This window comes from Dicentrarchus labrax, unplaced genomic scaffold (genome assembly GCF_905237075.1).
Source record: "Dicentrarchus labrax unplaced genomic scaffold, dlabrax2021, whole genome shotgun sequence".
Lineage (NCBI taxonomy): Eukaryota > Metazoa > Chordata > Actinopteri > Moronidae > Dicentrarchus > Dicentrarchus labrax.
This window is the reverse complement of record NW_026136716.1, coordinates 4,719,315-4,743,083: the sequence shown is the minus strand read 5'-3', so window position 1 is coordinate 4,743,083 and position 23,769 is coordinate 4,719,315. Positions and strand designations below refer to the sequence as shown.

At 40.8% G+C, this 23,769-nt stretch overlaps 2 protein-coding genes across 2 annotated transcripts in view; both read left to right on the top strand.

Moving 5' to 3' along the window:
- Positions 1 to 1,458: 1,458 nt before the first annotated feature.
- On the top strand, positions 1,459 to 6,706 carry acadl (acyl-CoA dehydrogenase long chain). The gene is made up of 11 exons (XM_051427542.1): positions 1,459 to 1,772; positions 2,483 to 2,659; positions 3,017 to 3,154; positions 3,761 to 3,925; positions 4,014 to 4,080; positions 4,154 to 4,318; positions 4,440 to 4,541; positions 5,179 to 5,292; positions 5,495 to 5,622; positions 5,722 to 5,808; positions 5,898 to 6,706. Exons 1-11 carry the CDS (start codon positions 1,699 to 1,701, stop codon positions 5,989 to 5,991), a joined length of 1,311 nt encoding a protein of 436 aa, XP_051283502.1. The 5' UTR covers positions 1,459 to 1,698; the 3' UTR covers positions 5,992 to 6,706.
- Positions 6,707 to 7,989: 1,283 nt separating this feature from the next.
- Positions 7,990 to 23,769, top strand: part of LOC127378570 (microtubule-associated protein tau-like) — a 58,150-nt gene continuing 42,370 nt past the window's right edge. Inside the window, exon 1 of the mRNA XM_051427524.1 lies at positions 7,990 to 8,099. The gene's annotated coding sequence lies outside the window, so the exon portion shown is untranslated. The remainder of the gene's footprint in view (positions 8,100 to 23,769) is intronic.

Below are 23,769 nucleotides of genomic sequence, written 5' to 3'. Positions count from 1 at the left end.
CGAAAGTAAATAAATAATTGTCAGTTAAAGCCAGAAAGTAAATAAATAAATGTCAGTTAAAGCCAGGAGGTAAATGAATAAATGTCAATTAAAGCCAGGAGGTAAATAAATACGTGTCAGTTAAAGCTAGAAAGTAAATAAACAGAATAATAATATTATGTATATATATATATATATATATATACATTATATTATATATATAATAAACATTAATTCTATTTGCACACATACAAGGGATTGATTCCTGTTTAAACAGTGCGTACTGTGTGTGTGCGTGTGTGTATGTGTGTGTGTGTGTGTACACAGTCCACAAAGAACAGGAAGGTAGAAATAGACGTACAGCTAAAGCCAAGGAGAACAAAGCTGAACAAATATGTAAAAAATAAACACAACTGTTATACAAGCAGGAGAAGAAAATACAGGTACATATAAAGCTGCCTGAGTTTAGCTCTATGAGGATGAGCGGTATCATATTGTGGCTAAAGGTAGCTAATCTTAATAAAGTTTAGATAATTATATCTGCAAGGTTAGTTTATAATCTAAATGTATGCTTTTTGGTATTTGGATGATTTTATCCTGAGCCTATGTATAAAATATTGAGACTTGAGGCGTGCACATCAGGCACACTACCTAAACTCACATGCAGGTGGTGCCATTAAAGTTCAATTGAAAGGAGACAACAATTACTATCACATATAATGCCAATATAAATATAAACAAAAGGATAATCATTACATGACAATGTATTTTAAGAAAACAAACACTGAAACGTGAAAATATGCACAGAGAATATTAAAGACATTATAGTATATCATTATAGTATGTCAGATATACCCGATCATTTAGGGACATGTGTTTAAGTACAAACGGTGCAGGTTTTAGGTGCCATTTACTGCTGGACTTTCATTCTGCATCCTTCTGAAGCACATAGTTTGGTTTTAGTTCTCTTAACTTTAAGAGAGCCTGCCCCCTAGTGGTGTGATTAGGAAGTGGTCAGACTTTGAATATACAGCACCTCATTGTCACTTAAAAGCAGCAAATGTTTTGTTTCAACCGTTTTCTGCCAACACACGCATTCTGAAATAAATACATGTATAAGGCAGTGAAAGGTTTTTTATTTTATTTGCAAATTATTATGTCTAATGTCTCTTACTTCTCTTAGACATGACGGAATAAATTATATTTTATTTATTTATTATATACTTTTGTCTTTTTGAAGGATATAAGGTTATATAACAGGATAAAGCGAAGTCATGGTGATATTTATTTTTGATTTTATTTTTTATGTAATTTAATTTGATGTTTGTCTACTTGTTAGTGATATAAAGCCATGTCTGCGTACTCCGGTGCAGTAGGTGGTGATACATTCAAAGTCAACACAAAAAAGACGAGAGATGGCAGATATAAGAGGCCTCACTCTGCTGTTCCGAGTGTGAAAACTTTCTTTACCTTACGGGCAAAAAAAAAAAATGTATTAGTAATAATATGGTATCGACACAGAACCGAAAACGTCTTTACTTTGCGACACAGAGCATATGTTAATGGTTAAAACCTACTTTTGTAACGCGGGGGGTGGAGCCAGTGACTGACAACAAAGTGATAAGTCTTTACAGGAGCGTTCGCGTAGACGATCTTTGTCCCGTTTGCGTGTGTTTTTTTTCCCGTGATAGTTTGTTGCGGTTTTTTACTCACAAAAAAATGATCAGAACTTGTCTTTTAACCCTGAGAAATGTCTCCGGACGACGACAGGCGCTGTCTGCAGCCACTGCAAGGTAAAATTATTGCGCAGATAGTTTTAATGTTTAACTCGTATTTTGTTTAAATGGACATATGTCTACATGCATCCATGCACTTTGTTTAATTAATAAGTTATTTGAATGTGTTATGTGTATTATTCACAGGCTACTGCTACTATACTCTTAGATAATAGTATTGTAATCGACGTGCAGTCGTCCGTACACGACCTTTGACACACTTCCAGTATTGTGTGTAATCTGTTGAGCAGGTCTTGTAGTGATATTCAGTGTCAACATATGAACATGTTTTTAAAACTATATCTTAATTTATTGTCTTTAAGAAAGTTTTTCTTAACATCAAGTTATTATTCTGGTACAGTTATGTAAAAGTAAACCTTTTCCAGGCTCCAGTTTACAGGGTTTGTTACTTTCCTTTGTTTTATATAATAAACTGAATATAGTGACATTGGATGACATTAAATTAGGCTTTTGGAAGTTCTAATTGGCCTTTTTTAAGGGACGAAATGATAAAACAGGGAAAGTATCGACAGATAAGGATGTTGAAAATAATAATTTCAGCCCTAATTTTATGCTTATGGCAGCTTCTTAAATTTAATATCACACGTATAACCCATAATCCCCTGTTGCTTTACCAACATCAATTTATTTGTCATGGGTTGCCAAATCAGCCACTTGCTGGCTCCCCAGAAGACTATGATTGGTTGAATTTCTGCAACTCCTTCCAGGCTACAGCACAGTCAAGCCCAGCAGCAGCAGCCTGTCCCCTCGGCCCGTCCGGAGACCTCCAGTGCTAAAAGCCTGATGGACATCGGCACCCGCCGGATCTTCACCGAGGACCATGATCTCTTCAGACAAAGCGTCCGCCGCTTCTATCAGGATGAAGTGATCCCAAACCACAAGGAGTAAGTGGAATCAGTGCACAGGTTTGTTTGAGGTCACTGTTAGCATTTATTGTTGCAAAGTCAATCGGACTATTAAAGAAGAAAGGCAAAAGGAAAACAGAGAGGCTCGAAATGACCAGAAAAATGCATTAAGCAAACATAAAGAGACACAAAACAACCACAGAGAGACTCAAAATGACCAGAAAAAGGTTCAAAACAACCACAAAGACACAAAAACGACCACAGAGGGACATTAAATGGTCACAATGACACACAAAACAACCACAAATTGCAAAATGAGGCACAACTAACTCATGACTTAACCTTTTATTTTCAGTTATTCCCTGCCTCACTACAATCCCTTTTTCCTTGTTCCAGGTGGGAGAAGGCGGGCCAGGTGAGCAGGGAGGTGTGGGAGAAGGCTGGCGAGCAAGGCCTGCTGGGAGTAATGATACCAGAGGAGCAAGGTGGCATCGGAGGAGACCTGTTCTCTGCGGCAGTCACGTGGGAGGAGCAGTGAGTTGACTTTAAAATTAAAAACACAATTAAATCATCAGTCTCAACTCTTGACCCTTTTAACTGATCCACCGTTTTTGAGCTGCCTAACTGTTTCTTCATAGCTGTATGACTGGTTTAACTTTCAACCTACAGTGCACAAACTATTTATCTTTAAGGTGCGGTTTGTTTGTACAGCTTAGTTTTTTAGTCAAAAGCTGCTCGAAATATTTTGCACACCATTTAACTGCATATTGCATATAGTGTATATATGTTTCATTATAGTCCTATATTTTCTACTATATTTTATATATTTTTTTATTTTCTGATTCTTATTGTACTCTGTACTTTTTGCATTACATTCCCCTATGCTACTGTGTCTGATTTGAATTTCTCCTACGGGGAATCAATAAAGAAACATCTTATCTTATCTTATCTAGCTTTCTACTCTTTTTGCTAAGTCACCAGAAAATGGCACACATACTTACTTACACATCGTTAAAGAGAACACTTTGTGTTCTTAGCTAAATGACAGACAGTCCTAATGCATGAACCATTATGAATTTATAGTCAGTATACATTTTCCACTACACTTTCTTTTCTAAATGAGATTTTGTTTTTCTCCAGAATGTATTCCAACTGCACAGGCCCGGGTTTCGCCTTGCACGCCGAGATTGTCATGCCCTACATCAGCAACTACGGTAGCAAGGAACAGATTGAGCGCTTCATCCCTGAGATGGCTGCTGGGAAATGCATCAGCGCCATTGCAATGACAGAGCCGGGAGCAGGAAGGTCAGGACTCAAGTGTAAATCAGCAGCATGTATAGAATAAATAAAGTCTAGCTTTGATGACCAGTCAGGTTTTATTTTTTTTTTCCAGTGATCTTCAAGGTGTGAGGACGAACGCCAAGAGGGATGGCAGTGACTGGATCCTCAATGGCAACAAGGTACTGAGTCATAAAAGCAAAAACAGCCTTTTTATTGCATCTTTGCATCAGTTTGAACTATTTACCGTCTCAGGTGTTCATCACGAATGGCTGGATGTCAGACCTGGTGGTGGTGGTGGCCGTGACAAACCGCGAGGCGAAGACAGCGGCGCACGGCATCAGTCTGTTCCTGGTGGAGAATGGCATGAAGGGCTTCCAGAAAGGACGCAAGTTGGACAAGATTGGTCTGAAGGCCCAGGTACTGGAGCTCAGTGGCTTGGGAGACAGATCAATCTGCCATTCTGCTAGAGGACAAGCTAACGGTTGATCTCAGGACATTTTGTCTCTGTTGTCTCACTGTTTTTTTCTCCTTTCCAAAGGACACGGCTGAACTGTTCTTTGAGGATGTGCGGCTCCCAGCTGATGCCCTCTTGGGGGAACCAAACAAGGGATTCTACTACCTGATGAATGAACTGCCTCAGGTGAAAGAAACATGGAGAAATTTGCCATTTAGCATTCTCATGCCTTTTATTACAGAGGTTTTCAAACTGGGAGAGTTGAAGAGAGGGGGCGAAGAGGGAAAATTGCATGTGGTGAAAGGGACAGGAGCATGCCAGTGTCATTAAAACAGGTTAGCAGTTGGAGCTTTGCCTTCTCACCACTGGAGCTCATGGAGGCAAATAAGGTATTTTAAAACCCTTAACGCCTGCAATTTGCCCCGCAAGGTTTTAAGGTATGCTTAGAGCATGATTATCCCCAAAATAAAAGCAAGACTAAAGTGACATTATTTTATACAATATACTATGGATACAGTACAAAAACAAACATCGCAAAAAAATGGCAGTAAAGTCAGTAATATGATAAAGGAACCAAATGAAATCCACAGAGAGAGTCTTACTGAGAAGGCTATAGTGGCAGCTTTTATAGTGACTGGGAATATTGGGCCCAGGTGGACCGCCCAACACCTGCCAATTACATGAACCTACAAAAGAAGAACAAGGCACAAACAAACAGGCCAGAGCGCCATGCACAAACTTGTGTCAGTGTCTTTATTCAATTTATTTATCAATTAATTGTGTTGTTTCGGTTCATTTGATCATAAATCATTTTTTGATGTAGGAGCGTCTGTTGATTGCTGACATGGCCATAGCAGGTTGTGAGTTCATGTTTGAGGAAACCAGGAACTACGTGTTGCAGAGGAAGGCTTTCGGCAAGACGATCGCTCACCTGCAGGTCTGTATAATAAGCGTTTTTTATTAAGAAGTGTTTTGTTGTTGCTGTTTCAGCTGTGACTGGTTGCCAACATTTTCAGAATTGGAGGTTTAGGTTTCGGCACTGTTTGAAGTCTTATTCAGCTACTGCTTTAGATATTTTCGTCAAAGAATCAGAATTTTTCTTGAGGAAAATAAATATTGCATCTAATTTTACTCCACAGACTGTGCAGCACAAGCTGGCAGAGCTGAAGACTGAGATCTGTGTGGGCCGAGCATTCGTAGATAACTGCCTTCAGCTGCACGCTGAGAAACGCCTGGACTCCTCCACGGCTTCCATGGCCAAGTTCTGGTGAGAATGTGTCTTAAGCTTGTTCTTCCAACCAGCACCTAATCTCAAACAACAGACCACATTGCTGCCATTTGCTAATGTCATTTGTCTTTTCTTCAGGGCATCTGACCTCCAGAACAAGGTGGCCACTCAGTGCCTGCAGCTCCATGGAGGCTGGGGCTACATGTGGGAATATCCCATTGCCAAGTAAGTGTGTAAGAGGGTTGGTAGGGGTAAGTTTTATGAGGTATTCCAGGTTCAGACAAGTTGCTGAACTTGTGTTGCTGTCTTTTCAGGGCGTTTGTGGACTCCCGTATTCAGCCCATCTATGGAGGCACCAATGAGATCATGAAAGAACTCATTGCCCGCAGCATCGTCAGCCAGAAGTGAGAAATCGGGATGTTTTCAATGGTGGAGGAGCACTGGGGAAAGTTAGTTGGTTTGCACAGGCGTTTATTCGTAGTTGACAGTTTGTCTGAAAAGCGATTAAAGTATGTTGAACACTCGTGAAAAGTTAATGCAAAGAATTACAGAATGTAGTTTAACTGTGCTTAAATTCTTCAAATCAGTCGAAGGATAACTTTTGAAAGAAGAAATAACACTTTCAAACGCGCTCTCACCTAATTCAGTACACTCAGGGGTTTTGCAGCTGCAGCCATACCTGGCCTGGTATGACCAGTAGCCTCTTGTGACTAATGCTAGCTAATGTGAGCAAACTTTAGACGGGCTATGCTCTGACATCGCTGACTTGTTCTACTGCTGTGCTACAGTTTAGCATTTAGCATTCTGAGGTAATTGGAAAGGGCTCGACATTTTGACAGCAGGCTTCACAAAGGCTTCATTAAGCTCCTTAATCAAGGTTGAGTTCTATTTTAAAACTTTGACCTATTTTTATGTCCATTTACGACTCACCTGTGGATTGAAAAATAACAGGTTTCACGTGCACTCGGGACAAATTTTTGTAAGTAAATGTGTTATTTGTTGGTGATTGTACAATATGTAGCTACAGAAGACATTTATTTTTCAAATCTGTGTGCCTTTATGTCAGCACTGAAAATGTCCTACCACACCCGTCCTTAATCAAATAAAGACAGTATACACTATGCTTTACGGGCCACTTTTATTCAATCATCAGAATCATGGGCTGTTTTACCAAAGCATTGAGAATGTTTGAGACATATTACATATTAGTTATTTTACATCAAATTAAACATTGTTGAGTTGATTTTTGATAGCAGATGGTGCTACGTTTTCAAATTCCCTCCAATGTGTACATGCATCTCTGCTTTTGTTTTCAATACTTAAGGGGGCCGTATACCCTCACAAGGATATGAATGTTAAAAGTTCATGACCATTTTAGCTGAGAACTGACATAAGACTTGATGGGAGTATGTCATGGTGTGAACTAAGCATGTGATGGGAAGGGGTGAATTGTTAACAAAGGTGCATTAAATTGAAGAAAAACAGCTACCACTCTGCATTGTCCCATTCTCACCCCTAGGTGGCAGTACATTCATGTGCAAAGCTGGCAGAGAGATGACAAATGGCCAGACTTCCATTTGATTCCATTGCAGCACATACAGCAGGCACAAGCACACTGTTGAATGTGACAGGGTGATTTAAAGCATCTTTTCAAAATTTCAGCCTTATCGGTTTCAAGTTGGGGATGATAAGTACCACATTTTCATCAAATGTACTCTTTATTTCATTGCATTACCATGTATTCTTGTGGATCTGGTGCATCTGCTTGTAAATGCACAGCATGCCAGTCTGCCTCCAAAGTCTCCAAAAAAAAAAAAAACCATCAGTGCCAGCTGAGGAAGCAGACAACACCCCCACCACGCCTCACCTGGGGGGTGCAGGAGTGCAGCTACTGCTCATTCATGCATCTTCTACCCCTCCCTTCCCTTCCCTTCCTTTCTCCTCCTATCATTCTCCCCCTTCCTCTGTGTTTCCTCTCCTTCCTTTCCCTGCCCTCCTACCCACTCTCCCCTTGGCATCACATCCCACGTTATCCCCTTTCCTCCTCCTCCTCCTCTCTCTCTCCCCCCTTCTCCATCTTTCCTCAGCAACAGCCACACCCCGGTGCTCCAGCTCTGCACTCATTTCTACTGCGGACACAGTGCATCCTCATTTTCAGCAAAGCAGCCCAGTATGGTGTTGGGATGCAGAAGCCCTTTAAACAATGACTCTGCACTTCCCTTTGCACCTGCTGGCTGTCCTGCCTGGCTTCATATCAGTGTACATCTGTTTATTTCCGTGCATGTGTTACACATTTACACTCCAAAGATGTTGCACAAATGTCATACATCATCACAGGGAGGGTTTGCCTGCCATGCATGTTGCAGCCACATAATCCCGTTGCGCATACACTGCTGCACTTACGGTAGCTTCATTTGCTAGGGGAGGGATCAGAGGCCCCCATACCGCTCTCATTGTCACTACAGCTCTCCTCACTCACAAGGGTATTAGTGCCGCTCAGCAGCCTGAACCTGCAGGTAAGAGCTGAAGGTCTTTGTTTATCATTTACTGGGGGAAATTAGGCTTTATGATTGCTCAGACCAGCATGAATGTAGAGTTTCGGCATTTTTAATGCAACACTGGCAGCTGTAAAAGTTTCTAGAAGAAAAGCCAAAGTGTGTATTAATGCCGGCATTGCTGTCATTTAATCCTCAGCGGGTGTGTGTGTGTGTATGTGTGTGTGTGAGCGTGCGTCATGGTGTGATGTGCGGTTATGTGTGAAGAGATATGAAATGATCTCGACAGGGAGTTTGCAACAGCTTTTCAGTGAGGATGTGGTTATTTAACTTCTTTGTGCGTGAGAAAAATCCATGTTGTTTTTTTTTTTTTTTGCGGTGATTTCTGGCTGCCTTTCTGCGTCCCGGTGCGCCTCTCTCCTGCTGCAGCAGCCTGCGCCTTTTGTTCTGGTCCACGCCTGTATGGTGCTGAAACCGGCGCTGCTGCCGGCTGCTCGCTGCAGCACAGGGAGAGCAGACTGACCTGTGAAGAAAGACACTGAGTTGAACATGTGGAGGTGTAGATTATTTTAATTATTATTTTATTATTATATATTGGCTCATGTCTCGCCCGTGGCTTGTGGATATGGGAGTAGCCCAGTTTGTAGTTGGCATCTTGTCTGCCAGTTGCCCTTGCAGTCATTACCAGCTTGCATCAGCAAAAGGTAGCATGACTTGCCTTTGATATACATTTATTAATAACAGAGCTATTTTTAATAGAATTTGAATTCAAAATTCAAATTGATCTCAATAATTCTGTTACAACCAAACCCTGATTCGTTATGTCTGCAGGCTATAATGAAATTCCTGCCCTGATTGGTTATAATGTCTTTTTTCTATATTTACAGCCATAGATAATAATCTAGAAATATCCAGACTTCCATTAAGTATGGATCTGTTCCAAACCTGCCTCCTTTCAGTGTCGCCTCAGCCTCCACATGCCAGGGAGAAGCAGGAACCACAGATTTCCCATGTCTGGATGTGAAAACATTCCTTTATGAAAAGGAATTAACGCTCACATGAAACTGCACTCCAGTTTTTTTTATACTGGCACATTCCGATCACTGTCTCATAAGACTTCAGGTTCATGATAAATAATGAAAACGACACATTAATAATGTTATAATATGCTGATGATGTTGGATTTTGAGGAGAATCTCAGCCAACATGTAGGCTTTTTAGATCAATGGGCTTGCTCTTGGTTAATGATAGGGCTGGCTTTGACTCTAACCAAATGAGATTGAAGTGTTTATTTAACTGTTTATAGATTCCTCTTAGTAACAGGTATGTTTGCAGCTCATGCCTGTGTTCAGTCAGCTCTCTTCTTGGATAGAGATTTAGTAACCTGAGATGCTGTAGAAGTAGAGCGTAATACATCCCCTGGTTGAGTCCGATTGATTACAAAGTACAATAAATATGTAGGAATTTGTTTAATACATATCGACTTGCAGGGTTTCACAATGTACAGCTCCAACAGGCGGTGGCAGAGATTGCCTTTTGTGCCAGTGACAGGTGAAAAGAAAAATTATCTACTAAAAATAACCCTTTAAAATGTGTCTTTCTACCTTTTCCCATTGCTTTTCCTGTAAGAGTTAAAGACGGGACATGTATTAACAGTAACTTATATTGATTATTGCTTTAAGGCAAGCCTCAGAGGTGGTGAGTGTCAATTAACTTCACCTTCGATGCAAAGAATGTACAGAAAGATATACAGTATATACATGGCATGAACTGCAAACATTAATGAATTCCTTGCCCCGATGTCTTTGCCCATTTAGACTTAGATTATGTGTTTCTTGGCTCAGGCCAAATAGAGGTTGACAAAGTGAATTACAGTCGAGATGTACTTCTCCTGTACAAGCCTCCATCAGGCCAGATTGGGCTGAGTCTAATCACTGATGGAGTAATTGAAATGACCTTAATCACGAAACAGCAGGTTGGGTTTGTGTCTGTGTTTACGTGCATAAGCTATGAAAATACAACTCTCAGTTTTAATTGTAGTGTACTCCTTCTGTGTTCACATGAAATGTGTGTGTGTGTGTGTGTGTGTGTGTGTGTGTGTGTGTGTGTGTGTGTGTGTGTGTGTGTGTGTGTGTTTCATACGTTTAGCCACCTCTTGCTTTTCCAACCGCCGGGAAACCCAATCCACGTCCTTGCACCACGCGGGAACGTTAAGTATATTTCCCAACGTCAATTCTGGTTAGGTGCACAGTCAAAGTCCTGAAACCACAGAACCACTCTGTGCTCCACTGAAATCAAGACACACCATTTTGGCTGCAGCTTCCTTTTAGGGGCATAATTGTATTGGAACAATGTTTGGAATAAAGCTCATATTCTGGATTTGTTTGTGGATTGGTGTCAACTGGTGGTGATGTGGATATGTTTTGTACGTCTGCGTACATTCTGGTTTAGTGTCATGTGAGCACAGTGCGGTCTATTGCCATGGTCACAGGTGTTTGAGTACTCAGGATGCGTCTTTGTCCCGTCTGAGGCCTTTTGCACTACAGGTGTCTAATAGGAACTGGCAGAACTGTGCTTTAGTACATGATTAAGTCTTGACTGTGAGAGCGACCTAATCTAATTCACATACGTCAGAAGAACCAAACAGCCCACTGACCTCCATGTGAAGCCGACCCACACATACACACTTCAAACACACACCCTGCTTCATTGCATGGCACTTTTTTTTCCTCCAAGGCTGAACAGGCCAGGTGCCAAGAGGTTGGCTTCCATCCTCCTGTGTGTATAAAATGTGTTTATCAATAAAAGCAAAATCTGACAAAGAGAAATGGAACTGATTTATTGAATAAATCCCAACATCATGTAACGTCTCTCAAATTAATACATGAAACAAACGTGCCATATTTCCTTCATGTTTTCTACATAGTTTTTCACCGTTTGAGGTTTGACTGGCTTTCATTTAATTACATCATCTTGTTGTGCCCTCTTCTGCAGTGGTTTAATGGCGCCGACTGGAAAATTGCCACCACCAGCTGTTGGATCTCAATGAACCAACTCCTAATATATGCATAATGGTTTTCTTTTCCAATTTTCTCAAAATTCGGTTAAACTTTGCAACCTGGCAAATGACTTGCGCAAGGGCTCTTTGAAAAAATATGGCTTTTAAATGGACGTTATGCCAGCAAAAGCAAACCAACATGCTGTAACAACAGAGGTGAAATGGGACATTTACTTGCCAACCAAGAAAGCTGCTGAGCAGCTATGGTGACAAAAAACTTAGAAAACGCCCTACAGTTTCTGGATTGCAGCACGTACAATCTGCAGTCCAGATGTAGTTGAAACAGCTGTTAAAAGACCCATGTGTCTCACAAATTATAGACAGATTCTTGAAGTTCATTATTATTGAGCGGACCTCTCTTGTCGAGGACACACGTGTAGAGTTTATTGAGTTTGATAAACGCTGTTTATGTGGCACTAAGATCCATCCTGTGACCTCCTCGGTACAGGACAATCTCTCTAACCATTTATCCGCCCTGCTAGCCCTTGTACCATCTCCATCTCCAGCTGACTAGCAGCCAGTCTCCCAAACAAGCCCTGACAGCCAGTGTCATATTTCATTCCTCACGGACGATGCCCATCGACAGAGAGGACACTCATGCAGGGCATTCTTACACTCAGTAACAAACTCCCTCAGATATTGGCATCAATAATATTCTCCCTCACTTCCGATGTTGTGTTGTAACCATGTTAGCTAATCCATGAGGTCAGTGTGATACTGGCATGAGAGGCTGTAGAAGACCGGGAGTGAGTAGGAAAGAAGTTTATTTCTGAGAGACGAAAAACCCGCCCACCAGAGCGGTTGTACAAGTTGACTTGGCTAGAGTACAGCAAATCCACTCCATGTTGATCCATGTGCCTCAAACTTATTTCCCTCCTCTAGAAAGCTTTCTTTATTTAGATCAGTTTGTGTGGACAAGTTCCCAACATCACATTCCAAGACAAAAATGTGCTGTATGTTCACACGGAGCTATTACAAGAAGTTTATGAATCTCTGTCTTAACAGGGTTATAACATATAGTCCAGCTTTACATTGAGGTTTCACACCCCTAATTGGCAGACAAGAATGCATGCAACTCGGCTGTTGACATATCTGGATAATATTATGGTGGTGTCTGTTGCTATATGTAGCCAGCTGGGTCCTGGATGGGTTTTAATGTCAGCAAAACATTAAAACCTGGCAGGATTGTATTGGCTTTGCAGTCAAAAGGGTGAAGGAAATTTCAATTAAATGCATTTTTATTGACAATAAACAAGAATATGCAAACAATGTTGAATTTGCAAATGACTCTACTACATAAAGTAATTTGACTTGACTGTTGTTTCATCTTTGAACAGTTTTACATTAAAATGGTAAGAAGCAAGGAAAAATGAAATTCTCCTCTTTTTTACTTGTCCATCAAAGACAGAACTATTTTAAGACTTAATAGTAGCCTAAATGATGTACTAGAAGCAGCAGCACATGCAGAAGTTCCGTTGGAGACTGGTCTGGTTTGTCGGACCCTGACCTGGGCCAACAGTGGGGAAGAAACCGCTAATGAGCCTTAGCTTCTTCCTGAATGGGCCAGGGACCTCCTGTTAGCCTAGCGCAGCAGCTAAGCCATGCAGCGCTGAGCCTTTATGATTTCCAGATGTTCAAGCTAAACAGCTAGATTGTTTTCTCCCCATCCTTTTGCAAACAGCGGACTGGCAGCGTTCGTGGGCTAATGCATCGGGTGAAGTGTACTGAAGGAATCAATGAGCCTCATTGTTAAAGTCCTTGTATTGTTTGATATACTGACTCTATATCAAGTTTCTGCATGTTTTTTGGAAAAAAAATTGTATCTCAATGGGAGTGTGTTTTTCAGTTGATCCATTAAGGGAAAAGGGTTGGAATCTAAATGTCATGGAAAAAAAAGTCTACAAGGATTCAGGGCAAATTGCCTCTCAGGGCCTAAACGAAACCAGAACATCTCCTTTACTGTGTTAGTGTGTCCATCTCTGTGTCTGTGTGCATCTGCTTGTCAGGGCTGTATATCAGATGAATGGAAACCCCCGATTCATAGGAAGTCCACACACAGCAGCTCTGTAAAGCCAGTGTGAAACGTAGAAACAGATGGACGGCATGAATGCATTGATGGTACATCACGTTCCTGTAAGTCTGTTTTTAACTGGACTGCGGGAGCACAGCAGCTGAGTGTGTGAAGAGGACCTCCTGGCCAGCTTCCAGGAAAGGGGTTTTACTGTGACAGCCACTGAATGTGTCTGAAGAGGGACTTACCAGCAAATCTAACATCCTCTCTGAGACATGTAGCAGCCAGGAGAAGTTTAAGAGAGATGACGGATGTAATTTAGGGCAAATACACCAATGAACTCAGGGTACCCACTTTGGCTTTGCAGAGATTTGTTTACCTACCTTCTTTCTTTTTCTTGCTCAATTAGCTGATCACTCAAATGACAGAAAATTGACAATTTTCAGTTAGTCAAAAAGCTAAATTTGCTTAACACATTCATATGCCCCTGAGGATGAATTGTAATCACTTTGGTGACCCCCCTCAAAAGTCTAGTGTGTAACATTTATGAGGCTCTATTGACACAAGTGGAATATAATATTAATAGATATGTTTTCATTCGTGTATAATCACCAGAATATAAGAATCGTTGTGTTTTTGTTACATTAGAATGAGCTGTTTTTATCTACAGATGCTGCGGGTCACCTTCTATGGAGTCCGCTATATTGAACCACTATGTTTCTACAGTAGCCCAGAATGGACAAACCAAACACTGGTTGTAGATGGGGCCTATAGTGTTTGTCGCCACCATAGTTTGTTGTGCACACTTTCGTTCGTTCTCATTCCCAGGTCATCAAATACAGACACCAACGGTGTTCAGTTGATGCCACTAAATTGTACATACTGGCCCTTTAACATTCCATCATCGTCATAATTTTAGTTTGTCAAATACTTTGTGACCAAACATTTGCAAAACTAATGACTTTCCCATCAGTCTGAGCAGTACTTTGGGTTCAGTGCTAATTTGAAAATGTAGGCGTGCTAACACACAAAGAATCGATTTTATTGTCACTTATACAATCACACACAGTACATTGTATAGTTAAACTGCTCCTCAGCATTTAACCTTTCCTAAATACAAGGACCAGTGGGCAGCCACTGTATAGTGCCTAGTGATCAAATCCAGATCTAAGCCAGTGCAGATCTAAGGGCACTGACTGGAGAAATGAACCTAATGTAGACAGTATTTAGTTAGTATTCAAGGACAGCCTCACAGAGCTGCTAGCAGGCCTGTAGACACTCTTAAATGCTTGTTTTTGCATAATAATGCTCAATCTTTATTAAAGAAATCTAGTTTTTTGATTATTTCAAACACAACCCACTTACTCTAATGCAAATTAAATAATGTCCATTCATGCTTCCTCTTCTGCCTCACTCGAGTGACAAGCTACTGTTACTATAAAGCAGTTGCATTTTCGCAAACAGCCCTGCTTGTATCTACAGTTTTTTCCACCTGTGGTCTTGAAGCCAAAATGCTTCCTTAAATGTTTTCTCAGATGGTCTGGTTTCATAGTTATCCATTCAGCATGGCTCGCTACTTTCCTCCATTCTACGTTAGCAATGAGAGCAAACCAGGGGTGGATAATTTTACAAAAGCCCCCTGCTGAAGTACAAGGCATTGCCTGTTGAGCTTATAAACTGCAAATTTTGAATCTGAGCAGATGATAACAAATTCAGGAATGAATTCTTTCCATGCTCGAATAGTAGTGGTAAAAAAGCCCTTTTTTTACTTAAGGCAATTACCGGCTAGAGGTCACAGTATACAATATATTCAATCCATTTCCAAATGAAAGATGTATATAGAAAACATATATATATATATATATACTATGTAGAATAAAAAATAATACATTAAGACATAAAAATACTGCAACTAATAAACAAAATCCTTCTTTCACCGTCATACTACACTGTAGTGTGGTTTTCATTCACAAGTATCCTCCTACCCGAAGTGTCTGTGTTGTTTTGAAGTGTTGACTGTGCCTACTGCCCCATTGGGACCATCAAGGGCCCCCCTCACCACGGCAACCCCTGCCATGGAAACCAGCCCCTCAAAGGAATGACCCTTTTGAGTACCAGTGTGTAGACCCTCTGTGGAGCTCTGCCTCACTCTGTAGTAAGAGGATACAGGCAGGAGCCCAGAAAACAGCATTCACACATTTTCTGTTCTCTTTTCTCCGCCGGGTTCCCTTCCCTTGCTCTTCCTTTCTTTGTTTTCCTTCCATTTGATTTGTGTTATTATCCTTTTGACTTGGGAATCCCCTGATTGGGACACAACCTCTGACCCCACTGCACTGCACTAGAAAGGGAAGGGACTATGGAATCTCCTGTTTTTTTTTTAAATTCACTCCACCTCTATTTGATGCCAGCCATTTTCAGTATTCAGGGGACCAACCATGTTGATTCAGTGGCAGAAACAGAGTTGATGTATATGTACGACGGGGCATGTATCCCGGGCGCTGTCTAGTGGAGGTGGAGTGGGAGACTTCAGGTCACCTCATTAAATCAAAAAGCATAAATCCTGGCAGAAAAAAGCCGGTAGCTTTATTTTTGAGCACCAGCAGACGTTTGAGAAGGGCCTCTAGGGAAGGAAAGTGCCCTCTTTTAAATCTGACAATAGCTGGTGATAAATAAACTGAAAAACTTGAGCTCATGGGCCCAGATTTTGTTTGTCTGGTCTGTTATTTTTTGTGTTTTCTTATAAGGTTCTGTTTTAAGTCTAATTGTCATTACTTTACATATAATAATGATCTGCAGTGAAGTGAGACATACAGCATTAGATGGGCTTAAAATTCAAATTCCTTTAATAATGAGAAACCTTCTGATGGAAATAGTAATAAACCTTTTAAAAACCTGCCTGGTCTTTGCCATAGATCCTGGCATCTATGTCAAATTCCAATTGTAACCCCATAAACTTTTATATTCAGTGTTCTTTGTAAAGGTTTTATTGATAGTACAGTTTTTGGTCTCTTAGGAACAGCAAACCTGTCTTCTGTGTTTTACCTCTGCATCTAAACCGCCTGACATTTTTCATAGAGAAATGCCAGCATTTTACGACAGCAAATGGAGGTATCCTGCAGAGTTCAGCGTCCGTAGATTACATGACATTATGGTGTAGAATATAACTGCTTGCTCCTACCACTTCCCTTCTCTGTGCGTAAATGACATTTAATAGGCTTACTGTAAGTCATTTCCTCTGTCAGGTAAGAAAACCCTTAATCCATTGTTGATACCAGCATGTTTTTTCTAACTGTAGCATAATTCCACACATTACAGTCATGAACTTCAAAGCTGTGTCACTCGGTATGTGTGATGTTATCTCGGTTGCTGATGTCTACTGGAGGCCTGATTGCTATCTCCTACCTACTGTCTGTTTAGGCTTGTTTCTGTGTTGTATTACATTTCGATTTAGCATACGACTCTTCAGTTTGTAAAATCCACTGAAATATGTGGAGAAGGTCCGCAACAAAACAAACTGACAAGCGTGTTCCGAGGTAAAGTCTGTAATTAGCAGTTTTTTTTGGCAAAATCACTACTGTTAAAAGCCACCAGCATTTCCCAGTTCTTTTGTCTGCGCACTGTGGGTTGCCAATTATTGATTTTGTCTCTCCCGAGCCTCCTTTTCCTCAGCTCACCTATCCCCTGTGGGGAGTCAGGAGGAGAGGGAGAACCCCCATAGATCTGCATGTCCACATTCAGATGCTAATCCCCTGCCATCTGCTTTCTACCTCTGGGGGAGGCTACACGTGATGCCTCCCTGTCCATGCTCGTGACGGGGTAGGGAGGAAAATCCCTGAGCTGCTTGCGCCCTGAGGGCTTGCCAGGCTGATTGCCACCTCTGCACCCCAATCGAGCACCCCCCTTCATTCCCTTTCTCTCCTTCAACCCTTGTCTTTCTCCAAACAGGGGTCATCCATACAAAAGGCTAAGGAAGAATCAAAAGTAGTTACCCCCTCCATCCAGGGGCAATGAACCATAGCATAATAGACCTCTTTTTCTGCATGACCCCTCACAACGCCTGGTCAAAGAGGCTTCCTGGCAGATGAGTTAATTACTGCTGGTGCAATGTTGAAACTGCCGGCTGATCAAATGAAGCAGATGTGATTTACACGTAACTTCAGAATTGTTGGAGTTTGGCTCCCACTCTTTTGAGTGGGAACGCTTCTCTGGCTTGTGTTTCTAAATTGCTGCGCCTCAACTAGTGTGTGTGGGATTGTGCTCGGATTTTCAGCTCCAGGATGACATAATAGAGTATATTTTAGCTGTCACAGCTGGAAGTTCCTCTTCTTGCTTTAGCCTGTATTTAGAATTTAATTATTTCTTGAATATTCTATCTACTTTAGTGTAAAACAACTCCTCCCATGGATGAAGCCTCTAGAAGTGTGGCTCTAGTTCAATGCAGTAAAATATCTGTGGATTTACATTAATGGAGCATATGTCTATTGATTAGACTAGGTCACACAGCCATTTTTTTGAGTTTCTTTTTAGAAAAACAGAATGTTTCAATGTTGCTTCATGTGTTGAGAAGATTCTCCTACTTGTTAAGGTCTCAGTATGCTTGAAACAGACCAGTTAGTATGAAGTGTGGTGCTACCACTTCCATAGGTAAAGTGTTAATATCTGCTCTGAAAGGCCAAACTCAATGGTGTACAAATTGGAATAATTGCACACATTTTTGGACAGCATCTCATCAAAGGATTCATGGTATTTCACTCATAAAAAGGAGCTTGATAGAAAAGTTTTACACCCTGCATGCTTTCTCACCTCTGAATACTTGACCTCTTTGTGTGGTTTTCGACTTTTGAAAGACAGAAAACTTGTTACAAAGTTCCAATGAACACTTTGTCTGAAGCATACTAACCCATAAGAACCATAAAACCAATTGAGTTATGTACAAAATTGCAATGTAGGGAAGCATAAATCAATCAGTACCTTTGTATGCCTTTTATATTATTACATTATAAACATTCAAACATTCAAGAGAGTCCAAAGCAAATATGACAAATCACCAATTTGAGTCACAAATTATAATGAAAAAAGTGTAAATAACTCTGGAATGAAATCATAGTAGCTGTGACCCTAAAAGTTCACAAACTACTTGTATGCTTTTCCCACAGCAGATCAGATGAAAATCCATAAGAGAGCTGATACAAACAGTAAAGTAAACATCCCAGATAGTTGACTCACAGAGTCTCCCTCTCCCTCTCCCACCAGCCTTTATCTCCCATATTCTCACCACTAATTCAGCACAGCTCCATGCGTTTCAAACTGGAGACACGGAATGCATTTTATCGGCAGTAGCTTGTATGTTCTCAAGCCCAGCTATTTCCTGCACTGGGCGGCATCCCGTCAACAGACATGTGAACCAGTTGTGATCTAAACCACAAAGGCACAGAGCTGGAGATTCAAGACGCTTTAATCTACGTCCACATCTGAGTAATGAAAACACAAAGCTCCGTCTGGCTGAGCCTGCCCTGCATCATTCTGTCTACATGTGACTGTGTCTGCATGTGGCTCTATTTTGTGTGTGAATTCCTTCCTCTGTGGGTGTGTGTTTGCATATGTGTGTGTCCAGTTGCGTGAAGCTGAAGTGACACTCAGTCAGTGGCATTCTAGATGATGTCACTCTGCCGCAGCGCTGATGGATGCATCGTGAATGCTGATGATGCAGTGACACCAGCACTGCTGGGTGTCCCTTTCTGACTGATGGAGTTACCTGCGCTGGTGTTCAGTTCGTCTTTCAGTCACTCTGGCTGTGTCATCACTTTCACTGCGCATGAATAACAAATGACTTATGATTAGAATCTTGAAGCCAGTTTAAGGCAAAAGGTTTTGTTTCTAACTTCTAACTTCTCATTTCACTCCTCTTCAGTTCATTCTTTGAAGTTTTCCAGCTGTCTCTGTGGTTTAGCCAATTTGCAGGCACTTAGGAAATTATTGATTTTGCAATTCTGCTATGAAGTGATTTATCAAGCTAAAATGCCAACAATTTGTAAGTTTTGTAGACTGTTGGTTATATATTAAAAAAAACTATTTGAATACTTCACCTTGCCCCCTAGCAAATGGTGATAGGTTTTGTTTTTTTACAAGCACATTAATTGATGACAGACAGGCGTCTACAGTGATGGCAGCAGCTCTGTGGCACTGCTAACAAGCTCACAGTGACAACATGCTGATGTTTTGCAGGTGTAACGTTTTACCATGTCTACCATCATAGTTTAGCGTGTTAGCATGCTAACATTTTCTAATTAGCAGTTAAAACAAATTACAGCTGAGGCTGGGAATGTCATTAGTTTTGCAGGTATTAAGTCATAAACCAAAGTATTGGACAAAGTGATTGCTAAAAAGTGCTAGCTACAGTTACAGTATAGACATGTTCACCTACGGACATCCTTCAATTTCTTATTGTATCACTTACAGCTGCATGTCAGTGACTTTTAACTCTTTGTGCATGTGTCTCTGATGAAACTGTCATAAAAGTCTGTGAAGACTGTGAAGTCTTTACCTTGCATAGTTTTATGTGTGATACTAGCAAATGTTCATATTCTTCATTCTTGTAAGTGGATTTCATGTCACACACAGTCTTTTGTTATTTTGTTTACCATACTATAATAATATAGTGTTGAATACCATGTGTGTCTTCACAGTTTACCAACCTCATCATTTCCCACCACATCACCTCTCTGCCAATAACTAGCTCCACCATCGCAGTCCTTGGGTCTTCATTTAACTTCCCGATGGAGCCGTAGCCATAGTGACTCATCTCAGTGTCATGGAAACAAAGTACTATCGTTGCAGCATTAACAGCAGCTTGCGGAGCCCCACAGAAACCTGTAGCCCACACAGCCAAGTCACCAGCTGTGCGGTAAAAGAGTAGGAATTATCTTAATCAATTTTTATATTTTTTATGGGACATAATGGCAAATGTGACTTTACCGAGGCCACAGAAATAATCAGACGATACTGAGCTGCAGTTGGCTCCAAGCATGTTAATGTCAAATAAGTTAATGAAGAATGACCTCACCCCGGAGTCCCTCAAGTGCAGGCAGTCATTATCGCTTCACTACAGCAAACCCCATGTCAGTGCATTATACCTGCTCTTTATTCTTAATAACGCTGGCTTTATTCTTCGTTCCATCCTCTTTTGTTAATGGAAAGTCTCAAGAGATTCCCAGGCAACAAACCCTTGCCCACCGACCTCCCTCATCTGCCTTAAGGGTATGCTGATATTATTGCCTCCCCCTGCATGCCATCCAGGCGCGCCTCCTACTCTAACCACAATATTGCTGTATCACTTACACTAATAGCCTGCACTTAAAGTACCTCAAGGTGAAAAGCACTGCAGAGATGCTTCCTGTCGACAGAGGAAAGATGTGGACGGATTGTACGTTTGATCGCTCGTGTTTGCCATTAAGATGCAGTTTAAAATGCAGTCTTATAGCTGATTCAATATTTACATTGTGTGTACTACATTATCACTCAACCAGGACTGTCAGCTGGATTGGGCTCTTTGGCACTTGATGCTTTTTATTTCTCGCCTGCTTTGTTGTGGTTCCTTTTTTAAGTACCATGCCAGTGTTTTTTTATTCCAAGCAGCAATGTTTTCTGTTTGTTTCAGTGAAAAATGTCAAATGAAATTGCAGACTCTAAAGTCGAACTCTAAAGTCTCCTCTTTTTTGTGTAAGGGAGTTTGTATGGATTTGTGGAGCCTCAACTTACTTACAGCTGTCTCACGGAAAATTTAGGGGGACCCAATGTGCTTTGCTGGTAAAGTTAGCTAATTTGAGTACATACATTGACTGAAACATAAGTGCAAGAGAAGAAGAAAATATAATACAATGAGAAGAACAAAATACAGGGAAAGAGAAGAAAAGGACAAAAGAGAACAACAATTCCTCCACCCACCCCTGCCACTTTGCATTTCATAAAAAACTTGAAACTTGAGCCAGTTACTAGTCTGTGTTTCTTACATTCTATGTAGGCCTATAAGATTTAACTAAATCATTTTTCATATAAGATTTAACTAAAGAAGTGTTTGCAGTGACTGCTAACATAATTTCTCTCTGGAAAGTCAAAGAGCTCGGTCAAGTGCCTGCCCATACAGAGTCTGATCCAATATTTATTTTTACTAGCCTGTATTTTAGTTCTTTCTTAATAATACAGCTGCCCCGTGCATATTTGTCTTTAGCAATTCAGATATATTTAGTAGCAGAGCAGATCTACGCAGAAATGAATGGAAATCTTGGAATGGTGAAAAAAAAAACATAAAAACATGTAGATTTATGACTCAGCCATTTACGGCCTGTTTAGTAGCAGTTGAAGATTTGTTTTCAATTTAAGAAAGAAGTCAAAACATAACACATTGTTAGTAATTTATCATGAGGGTGTTGCTTGCAGTTTTTCCCCACTTAAAGCAGCCAAAAATCAACATCATCTCTATTCCCGAGCCTCCAACCATGACTCATTCTGTTTTTTAGAGGGGGACCGGAGGAGGAGGGGAAAAACTGCCGGCTTGCTTGTTTTGGATGCTTTACTGACAGGGCGGTTTCCCATGCCTTGCCTGAATGACAGAGTTGCCCTATAAGACTTGACAGCTGTTGACTCCAACTTTGGGATGTGTTTGTCTGTGTTTGTCATTTATTGGTGTTTACACTTGGCAGCATCGAGCAGCGTGTTTGCATGCCGGGCCAGTGAAACGCCAGCCCAGGATGTGGGTCTTTGCTGACGTCTTTTTGCGTGTCGTGTTTGTCACCAAGTGGTATTTTGTATGTGCGAGTGTTCATGTATTCAAATGCTTATGTATCTACGTGCATTCAGTTCGTGCTCAGCCATCCCTAAGAGGGTGTGTGTGCTGTTGTGACATCGTCCTCCGCTGCAGTAGAAGTGCTGTGCAGCTGGGTCTCTCCCCCCCGCCCCCCTCTCCTCCTCCTCTGCCCTTTTCTGATGACTTCCAGAAACTTCCGCTCTTCATTCAGTCTCAGTGACACGTGTGTCCTCTCTCCTACAAGCCTGAACACCACAGCAACTCAACAGGGCTTATCTGCTGCTTTCTCTGGACTGAATTATTTTAAATAGAGCAAAAGCTTCTCTAATAGCCCAAAGGCAAATGTACTGGTCATTCCAAAAGCGTAATAATTAATAATTCTGTATTTTATTATGAGTTATATTATACTGAGTGCTGAAGGAAAAGTAATTTTTTGTCTATTATTAAAATATTCACCTTTGACTGTTTTCATTAGGCTGATCTCTAGCTGGAACTTCTCTTATCCAAACCCCACCTTCTGACCACTGGTGCCCAGATCTCAGTGCTCCCTGTGTAGGTGCTAATTTAGAGCAGATGGCATGTGGACTACAAGGCTCAGAACTCCCATCAACAGGAAACAGCTTAGAAACAGGGACATCGATGCTACAAATTACAGCCGTTTACCTTTCCTTGCTGGTAACCTGCCCTTTCAGCGATCCGCTGAAAATATGCTATTATCAGAGAAGCACTCAATTATCAAACACCAAGGGAAAGCAATAATGGGATTCCTGTATTATGTTTTAGCACTTTTCATCCCTCACTTTATTGTCATTTTAAGTGCATCATCTCTGACCTTTGGAGTTTCTCTTCTACTTGAAGAGAATGAATTATTTGTTTGTTTTGCTGCATTCAGACACCCTGCAGGTAACAATAAGGATCATACAATACAAAAGAGGGGTAAGACAGCATCTAAATTAGAGAATGAGCACCTGAGGACAAAGTGCTACAATGGAGGTTTTCAAATTGTGGCGGAGGGCAAAGATACTGCATGAGCTGAAAGTAACAGGTGCGTGCCAGTGTTCCAAAACCGAGTGGTTGCAGCAGCAGTAGCAGTGATGGAGGTAGATTCCCTGCACTTTGCAGCACAAATCAGCATCATAATTTTGCCATATCTGAGCACACAGCCATGATTAACATAGTTATGGATTCAGCATGACTTAGCCTTTCAGGGGATGTCACCATATCAGCAAAAACGTCCATAAATCAGCTTAGAAATCGTAAATAAAATTACGTTCCTTAGAACTCCAGAATTTTCCTGAGAATCTTCACATTTTTAATTTTTCTTCAGTATCAAAGTAATCCAGTAATAGTCTGATATATCCATGGGTACATTACAAATAGGAAGGGCTAATAGATCATTTAGCATCCTTTTAATGGTGCCAATTTGACAAAATGTAAACAAATAAAAATAAAAAATGGGGATGACATAAAAACTTCTCCCCTCAAGCATCATGGAACTGTAGTGTGTGTGTGTCAGACTTTAAAAACCCATGTTCTACTATGATGAGAGTTCCTAATTTTGATTATCATTTAGTTTGTCATCTATCAAGCAAACTTAGGAAACGTTTTCTAGTTCCAGCTTTTTAAATTTGAGGATTTACCACTTATCTTTGGCTTTAGGTGTGCTGGTTGGACAAAACAAGCAATTTTAAGACAGCACCTTGAGCAAAATAAGGTAAGGTAAATTGTGATGAATGTTCTCATATTTTATACATTAAATTATTAGGTGATTAATAGAAAAATGTAAATAACTGTTAGCTGCAGCGTTTTTGTGCTGCTT